This window comes from Penicilliopsis zonata, assembly GCF_001890105.1.
Source record: "Penicilliopsis zonata CBS 506.65 unplaced genomic scaffold ASPZOscaffold_11, whole genome shotgun sequence".
In the NCBI taxonomy this organism is placed as follows: domain Eukaryota; kingdom Fungi; phylum Ascomycota; class Eurotiomycetes; order Eurotiales; family Aspergillaceae; genus Penicilliopsis; species Penicilliopsis zonata.
The window spans coordinates 283,080-296,688 of record NW_019208920.1 but is presented as its reverse complement, the minus strand read 5'-3'; the positions used below and the strand labels follow the sequence as shown (position 1 = coordinate 296,688).

Here is a 13,609-nt window from a genome sequence, read left to right as displayed (position 1 = left end):
TGGCTCAAGAGGAACTTTTATTCAAGGCATGATCTAGTGGCTTCTGTCTTGGTGATATATCATTCTGTGGTCCTGTTTTCAAAGTATTGTTCCGCTAAAAAACATATAAACATCTGAATATGCATCTTACTTAACAACCATTCCATATTCAGTCATTTCTAAGGTGAAAATTCTCGCAGGTTACCTCAACTAGCACAATTACGCTAGGTCACTCTAGATATGCGTCTAGAAAGAAGATCAGATCTATATATCAAGGATGTCCCTAGTCTCAATAATCAATACACATACTACCTAAAACCTAGTGGATACACAACATTCTGTCTACAATCTATTCTATAGAGTATTGAAGGAATCAGTAGTATATATGACTACCATCTGCCACTTACAATAGATTATGTAAATATCACCTTTCATATGTACTTTATTAAACCCTTAGAATAAGCAGATCCTTGCAGTAAACGTCCAACCACGCTAGACCCAAAGTAGTAGCTGAGTTGTAGCAGGATCTGAGATCTGGCGATGATCTGGTGCCTTGTTCTAAGAACTGAATACTCTTAGTCTGGCGCTTTGAAGAGGAGAATATCTATTGGGGAGAGAGGGATAGAATCATTTAGATTATAGAGATGCACACAGAACGGAATCTACAATGCCGCAGGGAAAGCACAGAGAATATGGTATGTAGTAGAACTCTCGAAACACGTCCAATTTACCAAGACTATTAGCACAGGGACTAACTTTATTAGCAGACTCGCCTAGAGACGGCGTTTTAAGCTGCCGATTTCCTCCTCCTCTGCCTGTCTGGATTCCGGATCTCCTCTGTCTGTCGATGCACCACCCACCACCATGTCCGCGACGAGAACCACGCCCACAACGATGAGCACGACCACGAGCGCGAGCGCGACTGCGGATACGACGCTGGTCAAGGTCCTGGATGTCGTCGAGCAGATCGTATTAGACCCGAGCGCTATCTACGGCAGCGTGGTCGCTGTCGACACCGCCAACGACCTGACGACCATCGCAATCGGCGGAAATAACCCGGTCTACAACGGCACGTTGACCATCACGCAGGGCCCCTCAACCATCGCATTCAATCACCTGGACAGCATCGTCGACGATGACTTGACGGAATGGTACTCCTTATCGCAAACCTGCGAGATCACCTCCTCCGCCCTCAGCGCCATCTGTCTCTACTCGGAGTGGCCGGTCTCCGACCAAGGCTCCTACACTGGCATTTCACCCACCGCGCCCGCGACGGTTCCCATCAATACAGCCTATCTCTTTTCCCTCAGCGCGAATGAGTTTGCCTATGATATCTTGACACTCACTGCCGGTCTCTCCAAACTTCCTGCCTCGGCGTCCGCAACCGCTACGTCAACCGCCACAGCAACAGCTACAGCTACAGCAGCCGCTACAACAACTAGCTCTACCACCTCCTCTTCATCCTCGTCATCCAAAGCATGGATTGCCGGTCCTGTCATTGGTAGTGTGTGTGGTGTCGCCCTACTGGCCCTCGGAGCATGGTGGTATCTTCGTCGGCGGAACCGAAAAACACCAGCAGAAGCCCCTGGGACACAAGGGTACCAGCAGCAGCAGCAGCAGCAGCAGATGGAACAGGCACCACCCTACTACGATCCATATTACCGATCCAAGCAGATGTCGGAGCTCTTGTCGCCAAACTCGACGAAACATGAGATGCCGCCGGTTGAACTGCCTCCTACTGTTCCAGCGCGGGAGTTGCCGTGATTATTCTGGTTGAGACATACTTCATACCCATTCATGTCAAGCTGGAAGACTTTTAATGTACCTAATAGTGATATCTTTCTTTATGAACTGTTATTTTGGAATCATAGTCCGTACCTTGGGAGCGGAGATTTGAATACTCTTTCATGCCTTGCGCGTAGCCATGTTGTCAGTCAGTCTCGCCTAGATTCGCCAACAATGGAAGAGAAATACGAATAAAGATCAAATACAACTCTAGAAGTGTGGAATATTATTTTACCAATAGAAAAATAGCAGGTCAACGACTACTTTCAACGAGCAAGTATAATAAATAGACTCAATCAACGGCCAAGTATGAAAAAAAACATACAACAGTAGGGATTCGCTGGTGGTCACCCACCCAACTACTAACCTACCGGCGTGTGGCTTAAGTACGGCTGAGCGGACGGGAAGCCCTGTTTTCCACACCCTGTGGTCGTATGTGCTAGTAGTATATGATCAGAGGTTTATATAGTAAGTTAAGCATTACAACATACTGCATGGTACCCGTGTCCTTATCTGCCATCCGCTACACAGACTTGGAACAGACCTGAGGGCTGCCAGCATGCCGGTATGACGCTCCTTTTCACGCTCTTCCTGTCGCTCATCTGCCTCGTCGCGGCCTCCGACTACCACGAACGCCTCGAGCTGCAACCGCTGCCGGCCGGCTCGCTGCTCGCATCGTTCAACTTCCGCAGCAACGCGTCCCAGCAGTCCTTCGACCAGCAGCACTTCCGCTACTTCCCCCGCTCCCTCGGTCAGATCCTGCAACACGCGCATACCAAGGAGCTGCACCTCCGTTTTACCACCGGCAGATGGGACGCTGAAAGCTGGGGCACACGGCCATGGAACGGGACCAGGGAGGGGGGCACGGGTGTCGAGCTGTGGGCGTGGATCGATGCGGCGAACGCTGAAGACGCCTTCGCCCACTGGATCACCTTGACGCAGTCCCTCTCGGGTCTCTTCTGTGCCTCGTTGAACTTCATCGACTCGACGCGCACTACGCGCCCCGTGGCCACCTTTGAACCGGAGGGGGATCATCACGCCTCCGATGCGGATGGCAGCCTACCCCTCCATCTCCTACACGGCACTTTGCCTGGTGAGGTGGTCTGTACGGAGAATCTGACGCCGTTCCTTAAGCTACTTCCGTGTAAGGGGAAGGCAGGCATTTCTAGCCTGTTTGATGGACACAAGCTGTTTGATGCGTCGTGGCAGAGCATGTCGGTGGATATCCGGCCCCTCTGCCCGGATGACGGGAGCGAGTGTGTCGTGCAGATCGAGCAGGCAGTAGACATGGTGTTGGATATAGATCGCTCGAAGCGGCCTAGGGGTATGTATTACCATCTGCAACAGCAACAACTCTCTGCTAACATCACAGACAACCCTATTCCTAGACCCGTCCCTGACGATCAACTGCTGTGCGACACTTCGAAGCCCTACCATTCTCACGATACCTGCTACCCGCTTGACAAAACCACGGACAAGAGCTGGAGCCTGACCGAAGTGTTTGGCCGCAGTCTGAATGGCGTCTGTTCTCCTGCGCACGACGCGGATTCTAGCGACGAGGAGGAGGAAGGGTCGGTGTGTCTGCATGTGCCCCATGAACGGGACGTATTTATTTCCCCCGGTGCGGTAGAGAAGAAAAACCTTGAGGAAACATCCCGCTGCTTTACTCTTCAGCCTTCCGGTACATTTGATCTCGTCCTCTCCGAGCAAGACGAGAACCACCACCGCCACTCAGCCCTCGAGACGCCCGTGTTGAGCGCGGAACGCACCATGATCGGCCACGGCCAGGAACGCGGCGGGATGCGAATCATCTTCGACAACCCGTCTGCCACTGACTCGGTGGATTTCATCTACTTCGAGGCCCTGCCCTGGTTCCTGCGGCCGTACCTGCACACCCTGCAGGCCACCGTGACGGGCCACAACGACCGCATCCCCCGGTCTATCCCCACGGCGCAGATCATCAAGGAATCCTTCTACCGACCCGCGATTGACCGCCAGCGCGGCACCCAACTCGAGCTCGCACTGTCGGTGCCCCCCGCGTCCCGGGTCACGCTGACCTACGACTTTGAAAAGGCCATCCTCCGATACACAGAGTACCCGCCGGACGCGAACCGCGGGTTCAACGTCGCCCCCGCGGTGATCAAGCTCGCCGCCTCGAACAACCACGCCTACCTGCGCACGACGAGCCTGCTGCTGCCGCTCCCCACGCCCGATTTCAGCATGCCCTACAACGTGATCATCCTGACCAGCACGGTGATCGCCCTTGCCTTTGGCAGCATCTTCAACCTGCTTACTCGTCGCTTCGTGGCTGCCGAGCAAGCCGAGGCATTAGGATCGCAGACACTAAAGGGGAGAATCGGCAAGGGATTATTGTCTTTACGGGATAGAGTTAAACGGAAGACTAAGACTGAATAAATAATACACTAACTTCACCACTACCATCCTAATACACTATCTACCCTGTCCATGCAATCTATACAATCACAATTAGCAAAAATGAAGTCCCAAGACCTTTGGCAACTTACGTATTAACAACCGACTTGGCAGCATCCCATCCCGGCAAGGTAGCAGAACACCCAGGCCGATGCTCCATGAAGCTGTGATCCTCGCTCTCGCAGGTTGGGGCCCCGCTCTTCGTCTTCTCCCTGACGCCAGTCGCCTGGTCGAACCGGCCCTGGTAGTGTTTCTCTGCTTCCGTTTTTTGATCTGTAAGACCTAGGAATCCGCCGATCGTGGACCGGGCATTGAGGGCCTAGTATAAGTATAAGTATAGGTATAGGTACAGGTATAGAAATGACTGTTTATATGCTCACCGGAGCATGACCTGCCCCTTCATGCCCGTTACTTCCCCCCTTGAAAAACCCAGGGTCTCCCCATCCGGATCCCCCGCCGGAATTGTTCGCAGGCGTTGGTTGCGACGAGGCACCGCCTTGCGTGGACGACGGTTGACGGCTGTCTGCTCGGTGGCTTGGTGTAGAGGGGGTGGCCATCTTGATAATTCGAAGTTGAGTGTTCAGTATTAAGCACAGATTTACAATGGAAAGTTGAATTCAGATAAGATGATGGACAGCAGACTACTTGTAGGTTCGCTCGAGGCATACTCTGGAATGACCTCATGGTGATTCAGGATCGGCGCTGAGTCAGCTCTGGGGATGTCCTACATGGAGTGTGGAGTAATTCTGCTTGACTTTAGATATGATGTCAGTTCTAGCTATATCCTCGTATGACTCGTTACAATAGGCGTATCACAAAATTAGGCGCAACAATAAGCAAGGTATCAATAAAACATTGCAAGTATGCTGTTATTCTCGGCTGGACTCGACTTGGTCGGCCCATGTGGCACCGGGCGAAATGGAATGCGACGGGCTGTCCAAGTCTGGCAGAGCGACAAGCTTTGCGTTGGTGCCTGCAGGGAGAGCAGGGAACTCGGCCTCGTTCGTAACGACGAGGGCAGGGGCTTTGGGCTCAGCACTGGGTGCGGGTGAGGTAGCTGGTTCGTGAGAGCCACTGGCCTCTCCACGGCGGCCACGGTGGGCACCACGACCTCGTCCGCCGCGTCCACCACGTCCACGACCGGCCGTCTCTTCGCCAGGGCGACCTTCATCATGGTCTCGTCGTGTATAGCCCGAAACACCTCCATGCATGCCACGGCGAAACTGGCTCCCACCTCCGCGCGGGTTGTAGTCCTCTTCGCGCTTGGTGGCATCCCACTCGCGTCCACCCAACGCATTCAGTTTCCGTAGTCGGTTGCGCTCGCGCTCCGAGTCCATTGCACGGCGATTCTGAACCTCCTGGCGCCTTTTCTCTGCGGCTACCTTCTCGCGCTCCATGAAAGACGCTTGGTCGGCCTCTGCACGAGCGTGGGCAGCCGCCTTGCGGGCAGCGTTCTCTTTCGCGGCTGCTATCCGCTGCGCAAGCTCTTCTTCTGTCAGTTTTGGCTGAGCTGGTTAGCCTCAGTCTTGATTTTCACCATCCAGGTACGAACCATACCTTCTTTAATCCTCCTGTGGCGCTACGGTCCCCACGTACTGCTGGGACGCGGGCTGCTTCCGCAGACGTCTCATCGCCGTTTGAAGACTTGATATCTTCTGCCGGCTTCTCTTGTGTCGGCTCTTCTGCGCCCTTGGGTTCTGCCTCCGGAGTCGGTTTCGGTACCGTGTCGCCCCGTCGTTGTCCTCCAGCATGTGAGCCACGGCCGCCTCGGCCTCTACCGCGGCCTCTCCCTCTCTCACCTCCACGCGGACGCTGCGGGGTGCTTGCTCGCGGTGTCGGCACTTGGACCTCGGGTTCAGGCTTTACCTCAACTGCCACCACCTCGACCGGCTCCGGTTCGGGGGGTGCTTGCGCCTCTGTAGCGACAGGGACAATCTCATCATCGAACAAGTCGTCGGCGCCTCTTGTCTGCGCAAATTCGTCCATTGCGGGGTCCATCGTGTTTTGAGACCTCTCTGATCCAGATATTGAGGCGAGAAGTGCCCCTTGATGTCGAATCCAATGCGACTAGCTATTCCTTCTCTAGATCCAGATATTTCTCGTAGCCCTCGATGGAAGCCCACAGTACAATCTGGCAACTCTCAGCTCAAATCAAGGCGTCCCTTCGCTTTGACTCCCTGCGTCCACCACGGATCCAGATGAACAGAATTTCGGAGACGTCCAGAGTCCAACAGCGTCGCACTCTCAAACCGCGTTCGAAATCCAAATCTCAATAACACACGGCCTCTTTCCAAATAGGAAGCATTCAAGGGAGAAAGAAGGTGGGCGCAGTAAAAGGCAGTGGCGCGCAGCCTTGGACGAACCGTGTCTCCACATGGCGGTCTGTGCTCAAGGGGTTTTATGGAGGGGTCGACGAGAAGCCATTCCGACTGCGTTTTCTTTCTATTCTTTTTGGATAAAGCCTCAGACTTATGCTGTCGCATAGAGCTATTCTCAAGACTGACTGTAGGCAGCTAGATAATAGAGCATGAATACTTCAGGACTCTTGTTGCTGTCGATTCTCAAAACTGCGACTTGTTTTCTGCACGTTCATACCGCTTGCTTCTGCCAGAATTCTCACCGCCTGTCTTTTATAGTCGCCAACAGCAAATGTTGCGGTGCAGTTCCCGATGACGTCGAGCAGTTCAAAACATGAGAATGCTTAGCATAGGCCTCATATCAGATTAGAGGCACCTTGCCTCAATGAATTGATACTACGCTTGCAATAATAGCTAGATAATGTCCATGAAATCTGGTGAATTGTTGTCTCCCCAGGGACAGTCGTGAGTCGTGCGGAGTAGTCCACGTGACATGGGAATCTTGGCATATGACTAGTCCTTATATGGATAGCGCAGACTCTATGTAGTATATCCAGGGCGGTGGCAGTAGGCAATTCAAGGGTTATATTGGAGTGTTTTAAGTACACCAACTGATAAAATCAAGTCTATAGCAAGTTTGTATGGTCGAATTAGCATGTAAATAGCTAAAGCAAAGCACATACATATAACAAATACATTTGCTTTATCAGGACCGGCAATATATCTTCCGATCTGCAGTATACAGACTCCTTGATCCTATCTTCTGATCTGGTCTTTCTCAACCAGGTAGTTGCTTCTTTCTTCACCCGCGACGGCGAGACTGCTTCAGAGATTAGAATTCTAGGCATCGACAGATGTATATCAACCTTCAGTTGTTGATGTTGATTGGTGTATCGGCATGTGACAACTTTGGACCATCCCTATCTCGAAAATATTGCAAAATACAAAGAGAAAGATTCTGCTACCAAGGTAAAGACTGACTCAGACCTTGGAATTGTAGTATACCGTCAAGTACAATTTCTCTTCTTGCATGAATAGGACACATAAGTATGACTTCCCAGCCGGGTGTTGATTTCATGCGAGGGCTAGATGATTAAGATGAGATATGAGTATCAGATATATTATATATATCATATGGTTGAAGGTGTTATTAAAAGACATTACCTTCCAATCACTCCGGTCGACACTTCAAGGAGCAAAGTCCACGGGTCATGCAGAATAGTCAGCCTCATTGTCAGGCTCGGTGCAGACATCCTGCACACTGCCAGTGAGATCTGTTCCTCCAGGATGTCTAGGACAAGGGCTAGAGTGTCTTGTGGGTGTTGAGGGGACGGATGGCGTTGCGGATGAGCCGGCTCTCAGTCCCTACCGCCGAGATTGGTCGCACAGAAGCGTTCAACGGGCAAGTACTGACTTACGTAGTAGGCTCTCATGGCGGAGGTCTGCGTAGAGGGGTCCTAATTGGGGTCGAAGCCGAAGCCGAAGCCGAAGAAGCGCTAGGAATGGCGCTCAGAGGCAGAGAGCTTGATTTGATCATACCAAACTGCAAAGCCAGAGGTACTGCGAGCGGTTTTCAATCCAGTCAAGGGAGATAATGATAATAAACAATTGATGAGTAGACGTTATATGGATGTTCTGTGAAGGCGACACTAAGCCCAACTGGGAACACCCTTCTCATCTCATTTCCAAAAAGTTCTTTTTTTTCTGCTATCCCACTCTGATTGAACTGCTCTCTGTTGTCTATAGCAGTCTGGTGAGTTGAATTTATCCCCATATCCCAAGAGACTCCTACTGACTCCTATTCCTCGCTACAGAACGACATTCACAAGACGATCGGAAGCCGACATCTCCTTCTGCGGGAAAAGAAGGACGATTGAAATACTGTCTCTTGATAAAATTCCTCCCTTCGTCAGCAGGTCCATGGTTCACAAGAACCTAGGACATGGTTCGAGATATGGAAGCGAAAAACCGTGACATGGAACGGCCTAGCAAAAGCTCAAGTCGTAATTTTGACACGACTGTTGAAATCATTCTCTCCTCCCTGCAATTCTACACTCCATGATACACTTCATGAAGCTATCACAAGATGAGTTGTATCTCGTGTGGATTCAAAATTATTACTCGGAAGCCTTGGCTTGCTAAATACCGAGTAGTCTATAAGACTTCTAGAGGTGCTCATCTATCTGATGTCGTCACGTATAGTGATGAAAGGCACAAAGACTATTCTTATCATTATGAAGAAGGAGGCACCATGGAGCTTGCGAGGGACAAATACCTTATTCATGAACTCTGCTGGAGCCGTCTTTTGGCACATTTCGATCAAATCTCGCTCGACAGACTCTTTGAAGTGTTCAAGTATATGCCTTCTGCAATGTATACAGGTTAGTTTGCTTTACCCAAGCTTTCCATTAAAATGCATATACCGAGGCTAAGCATGATTAGAAAGATTGGAGACCCTTCGATACGTAAATCCCGACCAGCTGCCCAGTGTTACAACATGCCGAGAAGTAAAGGAGGAATTTCCAACACCCAGCCAAGCAATTTGTGACTCAATGAATATAATATCGCCATATGACTGCTTTGCCCTCTTACCCCTGGAGCTAAGAGTGGAAATTGCAGCTCATCTCTCAACAATGGATTACCTTGGTCTTCGCTATTGTTCACGGGCGATGGCAGCTGTTTTCAACAATGAGGCATTCTGGAAGACACGATTTCTAGTCCATCGAGAGCGTGGCTTTTTCGCCTATCTTGCAGATAATCAACCAAATGGTCTGTCATCTACAGGTTGGAGATTGATATATCACCGCACAAACCGCGTAAATCGATATAATCCTGCCTGGAAAGCAATGCGAAGGCAATGGAAGACCAACACCTGGTTTCAGGACAGATATTCGATGGCCAGGGCACCAGATATCAGTCATCAAATGCGTTCTAAAAAAAGACTACATTGGGAGACAGCGCAGAGGCATCAATGTCGCAGCAACGGAAAGTGTTGTGGCGATTGTAATTTCTGTCGTCACTTGTTCAGCATTAATGAGTTCACCCAGAGCATCCGCATCTCCTCTGTTGTCAAGATTATAGTCTCGATACTCCATGAGGCAGAGAAGACTTTTATTACAGGGTTAGAACTCATCCAGAAAGACAGTACAACACCTGTTGCTATTGGATATCAAACGTCTCGACAAGAGACAATCGACCTTCAGGCTCACCAATTGCGAGGATTTATCGTCAACACGGGCCCTCGAGGCATCCATGCCCTACGTCCGGTTACTAACAAAAAGCTAGATTGGGTAGGGCGTCTGGAAGATACGGGAAACGTGGAACTCCTCTCAACTCGAATCAAGGTTATTGCAGGAACTTTCGATGTGAGTACCTGATACCCCCCGGAATAACTCCATACAGTAAAGGTCTTAACAATAGTCAGTATTGCAAAATGATTTGTCTGGAAATCGGCGTCGCTGGAAGGTTGGCAAGTGAGGTCAATGGCTTGAAAATAAAATGGAAAAAAAGGGGCTTCTCTTAGTGTAGCTAATTACTTCATATACTTATGGTTCAATTATAACTACTAAGGATCCTTGAACCCTCCATAAAAAACGAAGCTTTCTATGTAAGGTACACTATACTAGTCACTGCTATACTAGTCACTACAGTATTAGTGAATAGTATAGCAGTGAATAGTATAGCAGTGACTATAATGACTATTGTGACTATAGTGCAGCAGTAACTCTGAAATCATTGATATAAACTTACGTAAATGCAGGTCCTATATAATCAAGGCCATGGCTGTAATCCCTTCCACTTCCTACTCTTCTCTACCTCCCCTCCAACAATCCTCCACAATGGCAACAGTAAGCCCACCAGACTATCATTAGCAAGACTGCTCACTGACCTATCTACTAACTGAATAGTATCTTGATCTTCCTATTATTCGGCGCTATATTGACCAGGCGGGGAGTGATGATGCTGAGGGAAGAGACGTCAACAACCTGTGGTACCAGATTCTTCGAGGCTATTTCCTACTGGAAGACAACTTCTGCCTTGAGTATGAGGTGTCTGATGATCTAGAACTGGCCACTCGACCAAATACTGTTGTCTTGGTCCTCTGCGGGAATGCCCTGAGAAAGTTCCTCTTCGTCGAATGCAAACAGCCACTACCCAGCAACTGTGAGCTTGACGAGAATTTCTGGGTTGACACGAGGAATCGGCTCAAAGGAGCGATGGAGAGATGGAGGGGTGAGGCAGGGGAGCTCGGAGAAGGCGAGTTATTTGGGATTATCGCCATCGGGAACCTGGCTCGATTTGTGACGATGCAGGCAGGGGGGGTGAGTCTGCTAAATATGCATGGAGAGCCTGTCAGGATCGACACCCAGGCTGGGGCGTCAGAAGCTGATGCGATGCTGAGGGAAATCCGTCAACGGGTTTAATGTAGAAAGAACCCATTCCTGGGTTTTCTCCATGGTGGTTATCTAGGTAGTGCTCTACAGCAATCCTCCTCCCCTGAACCTCTTGACCTTTATCCTCTCTCTCGAACGAGCATGATATGACTCCTTGACCAGGGTTATAGCAGGCATGAGTTGATTCATTGAAGATAGCGACTCGCGAACTAGTCACTAGCTACTAGCTACTTATTTTCTAAACTAATCAGATCTCTTGAATCCTACTCTCATATGGCCTCGTCCTCCTCTGTTGCCCCGGTAGTAATACGGGACAAGAATAAGAGGGACCTGCTCTCCCTGCGGCTCTACTGGCTGGGTCACGGCAAATCCAGGAAACACTCCGTTCGACCGATTGGAATACTGTTCCTCGTTCAACTTCACGCCTGTGGTCTTGATCATGAGGAAGTCTTCGTCAAGGAAATCATTATGTTGAACGATTTCTTGCAGATGGGCATTCCTCGAGATGGCAGTGGACTTGAAGTGGTCGTTCACCCAGTCGTTATCCACATCCTCGGCACAATAGATCAGGGGTCCTCGAGCGACGGCTACCGTGTCGAGACTGGTGTACGGATGTGGACGTACAAGGCGAGGAGCCATGCTTTGCTTGCTGAATGAGACTTCGATCTCTTTCTTGACATGCTGGGAGGTGTATTCGGGCGGCAGCATGAGATAAGACTTTGAAATAGATTGTGCTGGCAACTCAGGGCGGATCTAGCAAGGTTAGCCAATCTATAGCACAAACCATACACAGTCAAATATACCTGGACACGACTTCCATCTTCGAACGGAACAGTCCAAGCCGGAACTCGCAGGCGAATGGTGATATTGAGGGAAGATGGAGCGTCGAGAACAAAGACAACGGTGCCGTTCCAGGGCCAGTTGGTTCTTTGCTGCAGTGTGACTGTATGCTCGCCCACCTGGAACTTCAATGTTGCCGGGTTGAACAGATGCACGTTAATAGTCACGTCCTTTCCCTTCACCTCCGTTGACCACATATACCCACCCAGCATCCCCATGGTTCGAGCAACGTTCGGTGGACAACAGGCACAGTCGAACCAGGATTCTCGCTTCATCGGGCGCCGCGGGCAGCTAGCCAGATGGTTCTCATAGAGGAACTCCTTGCCATCCTGGCTCATGTTGCCCAGAACGGTATTGTACAGCGCTAGCTCCATGATATCGGCGTATTTCCCGTCAAGATCCAGCTGCAGCATCCGCTCGGCCATCATCATGACCCCGATACTGGCGCAGGTTTCGGCGTAGCACCCTCCTTCGTCCCAACCCTGGGGAAGGAGGTAATCGACACCGAACCCCTCCCACTCCGATCTGGAGCCGATGCCTCCGGTGAGGTACATCTTTTTATCGACCATGTTGTTCCAGAGACGCTCACAGGCCGTCTTGTAACCTTCACAATCCCTTACGTCTGTGCTGCTGCGCGAAATCCGAACCAGGTCTGCCACGGCCGTCAGAAGGTACATGGCTCGCACCGAATGGCCTTCGATGGTCTGCTGTTCCAGAATCGGCTGGTGTGCCTGCTGGTACCAGTACGGAAGCCTCAACTCCGAGGCATCCTTCCACGGGCGCTCGGCAGGATGTTCGCCGCGTTGCTCTGCCTCGGTGAGGTAGAAATGCTGGCCCTGAGGCCCGTTGGGGTTCCCCCGTTCGGTGATGAAGAACTGGGCTAGTTTCAAGGCATTCTTGTGCCCCGTACGTTCGTATAGCCGAAGCAAAGCCAGCTCGATCTCTGGATGACCCGGATACCCATGGATCTGATCTGGACCGGGGCCGAACGTCTCACACAAGAGGTCCACGTACTTGAGCATCGGGCTCAGCAGAAGGTCGTTCTGGTAATGCTGGTGGTGAATGAGCGCTGCCTCGAGCAGATGGCCAGCATTGTACCTATAAGCATTAACACTTGGACCACTATTTCTTGGTGAGAAATTGAACTTACAACTCGTGTAAATCGCGGATATTCGTGAACCGCTTCCCCGGCTCGACGACCGTGAAGCGAATATTCAAATACCCATCTCTACACTGCGCGGTGCCGATCATCGCCGTGAGTTCCCTGACAGCCTCATCGATAAGCCCATCCCCCTCTTTATCCATTCGACTGTAATCTGGGTCCTGCGCCCGCTCAGCGAGGAAGTAGCACGCACTCTCCAACCATTTCCCGACGTCGGAGTCCCAGAAGAGCGCGCGATGGCCCTCTGCATAGACAGGATGCCATTTCATCCTGAAGGCGTCGTATCGGCCTGTCGACTTGAGGATGGCCAGCTGGGCGGGCAGGGTGGTCTGCCATGCTACAGCGCGGCGTTTGGCCCAGAACGAGCCGGGGGTGAAATGGGTGCGGTGGAAGGTTTCTTGGGGATAAGACATGCTGAGCTTAAGCTTGAATTTCTCTCGTTTTGGGTATTTATCGATGGGTTGTAGTTAATAAATAGATCGGCTATCATTAGCAGGATTGTAAGATCGCCTAAGTTATTTATCCGGTTGATTGTTTAGATACGGAGACTCCGTGTCCAAATGGGAAAAGCTCGTATATGAAGATCCTTACGGTTGACTCTAGGTATTATATGCTATTCGCATTGACCAATAAAGATATACATAGAATATAATTAGAGA

General features: G+C 50.7%; 7 protein-coding genes across 7 annotated transcripts; 4 read left to right on the top strand and 3 right to left on the bottom strand.

Moving 5' to 3' along the window:
* Nucleotides 1–554: 554 nt before the first annotated feature.
* On the top strand, nt 555–1,875 carry ASPZODRAFT_133959 (hypothetical protein). Its single transcript, XM_022723396.1, has 2 exons — nt 555–674; nt 747–1,875. The coding sequence occupies exon 2, from the start codon at nt 844–846 to the stop codon at nt 1,741–1,743; it is 900 nt and encodes a 299-aa protein (XP_022579823.1). The 5' UTR covers nt 555–674; nt 747–843; the 3' UTR covers nt 1,744–1,875.
* A 456-nt stretch (nt 1,876–2,331) lies between these two features.
* ASPZODRAFT_69576 (hypothetical protein) lies at nt 2,332–4,179 on the top strand (the record flags this gene model as incomplete). The annotated part of the gene is made up of 2 exons (XM_022729589.1): nt 2,332–3,088; nt 3,137–4,179. 2 exons carry the CDS (start codon nt 2,332–2,334, stop codon nt 4,177–4,179), a joined length of 1,800 nt encoding a protein of 599 aa, XP_022579822.1.
* A 106-nt stretch (nt 4,180–4,285) lies between these two features.
* Nucleotides 4,286–4,754, bottom strand: ASPZODRAFT_17528 (hypothetical protein; the record flags this gene model as incomplete). The annotated part of the gene is made up of 2 exons (XM_022727045.1): nt 4,286–4,516; nt 4,578–4,754. The coding sequence occupies 2 exons, from the start codon at nt 4,752–4,754 to the stop codon at nt 4,286–4,288; spliced, it is 408 nt and encodes a 135-aa protein (XP_022579821.1).
* Nucleotides 4,755–4,932: 178 nt separating this feature from the next.
* Nucleotides 4,933–6,503, bottom strand: ASPZODRAFT_133957 (hypothetical protein). The gene is made up of 2 exons (XM_022723395.1): nt 5,755–6,503; nt 4,933–5,702 (listed from the first exon to the last, which is right to left on the bottom strand). Exons 1-2 carry the CDS (start codon nt 6,193–6,195, stop codon nt 5,067–5,069), a joined length of 1,077 nt encoding a protein of 358 aa, XP_022579820.1. The 5' UTR covers nt 6,196–6,503; the 3' UTR covers nt 4,933–5,066.
* A 2,137-nt stretch (nt 6,504–8,640) lies between these two features.
* On the top strand, nt 8,641–9,931 carry ASPZODRAFT_167768 (hypothetical protein; the record flags this gene model as incomplete). Its single annotated transcript, XM_022726842.1, has 2 exons — nt 8,641–8,935; nt 8,997–9,931. The coding sequence occupies 2 exons, from the start codon at nt 8,641–8,643 to the stop codon at nt 9,929–9,931; spliced, it is 1,230 nt and encodes a 409-aa protein (XP_022579819.1).
* Nucleotides 9,932–10,393: 462 nt separating this feature from the next.
* On the top strand, nt 10,394–11,046 carry ASPZODRAFT_167767 (hypothetical protein; the record flags this gene model as incomplete). The annotated part of the gene is made up of 2 exons (XM_022726841.1): nt 10,394–10,402; nt 10,463–11,046. The coding sequence occupies 2 exons, from the start codon at nt 10,394–10,396 to the stop codon at nt 10,976–10,978; spliced, it is 525 nt and encodes a 174-aa protein (XP_022579818.1). The 3' UTR covers nt 10,979–11,046.
* A 145-nt stretch (nt 11,047–11,191) lies between these two features.
* Nucleotides 11,192–13,363, bottom strand: ASPZODRAFT_152981 (hypothetical protein; the record flags this gene model as incomplete). Its single annotated transcript, XM_022725918.1, has 3 exons — nt 11,192–11,701; nt 11,752–12,886; nt 12,939–13,363. The coding sequence occupies 3 exons, from the start codon at nt 13,361–13,363 to the stop codon at nt 11,192–11,194; spliced, it is 2,070 nt and encodes a 689-aa protein (XP_022579817.1).
* Nucleotides 13,364–13,609: the final 246 nt, after the last annotated feature.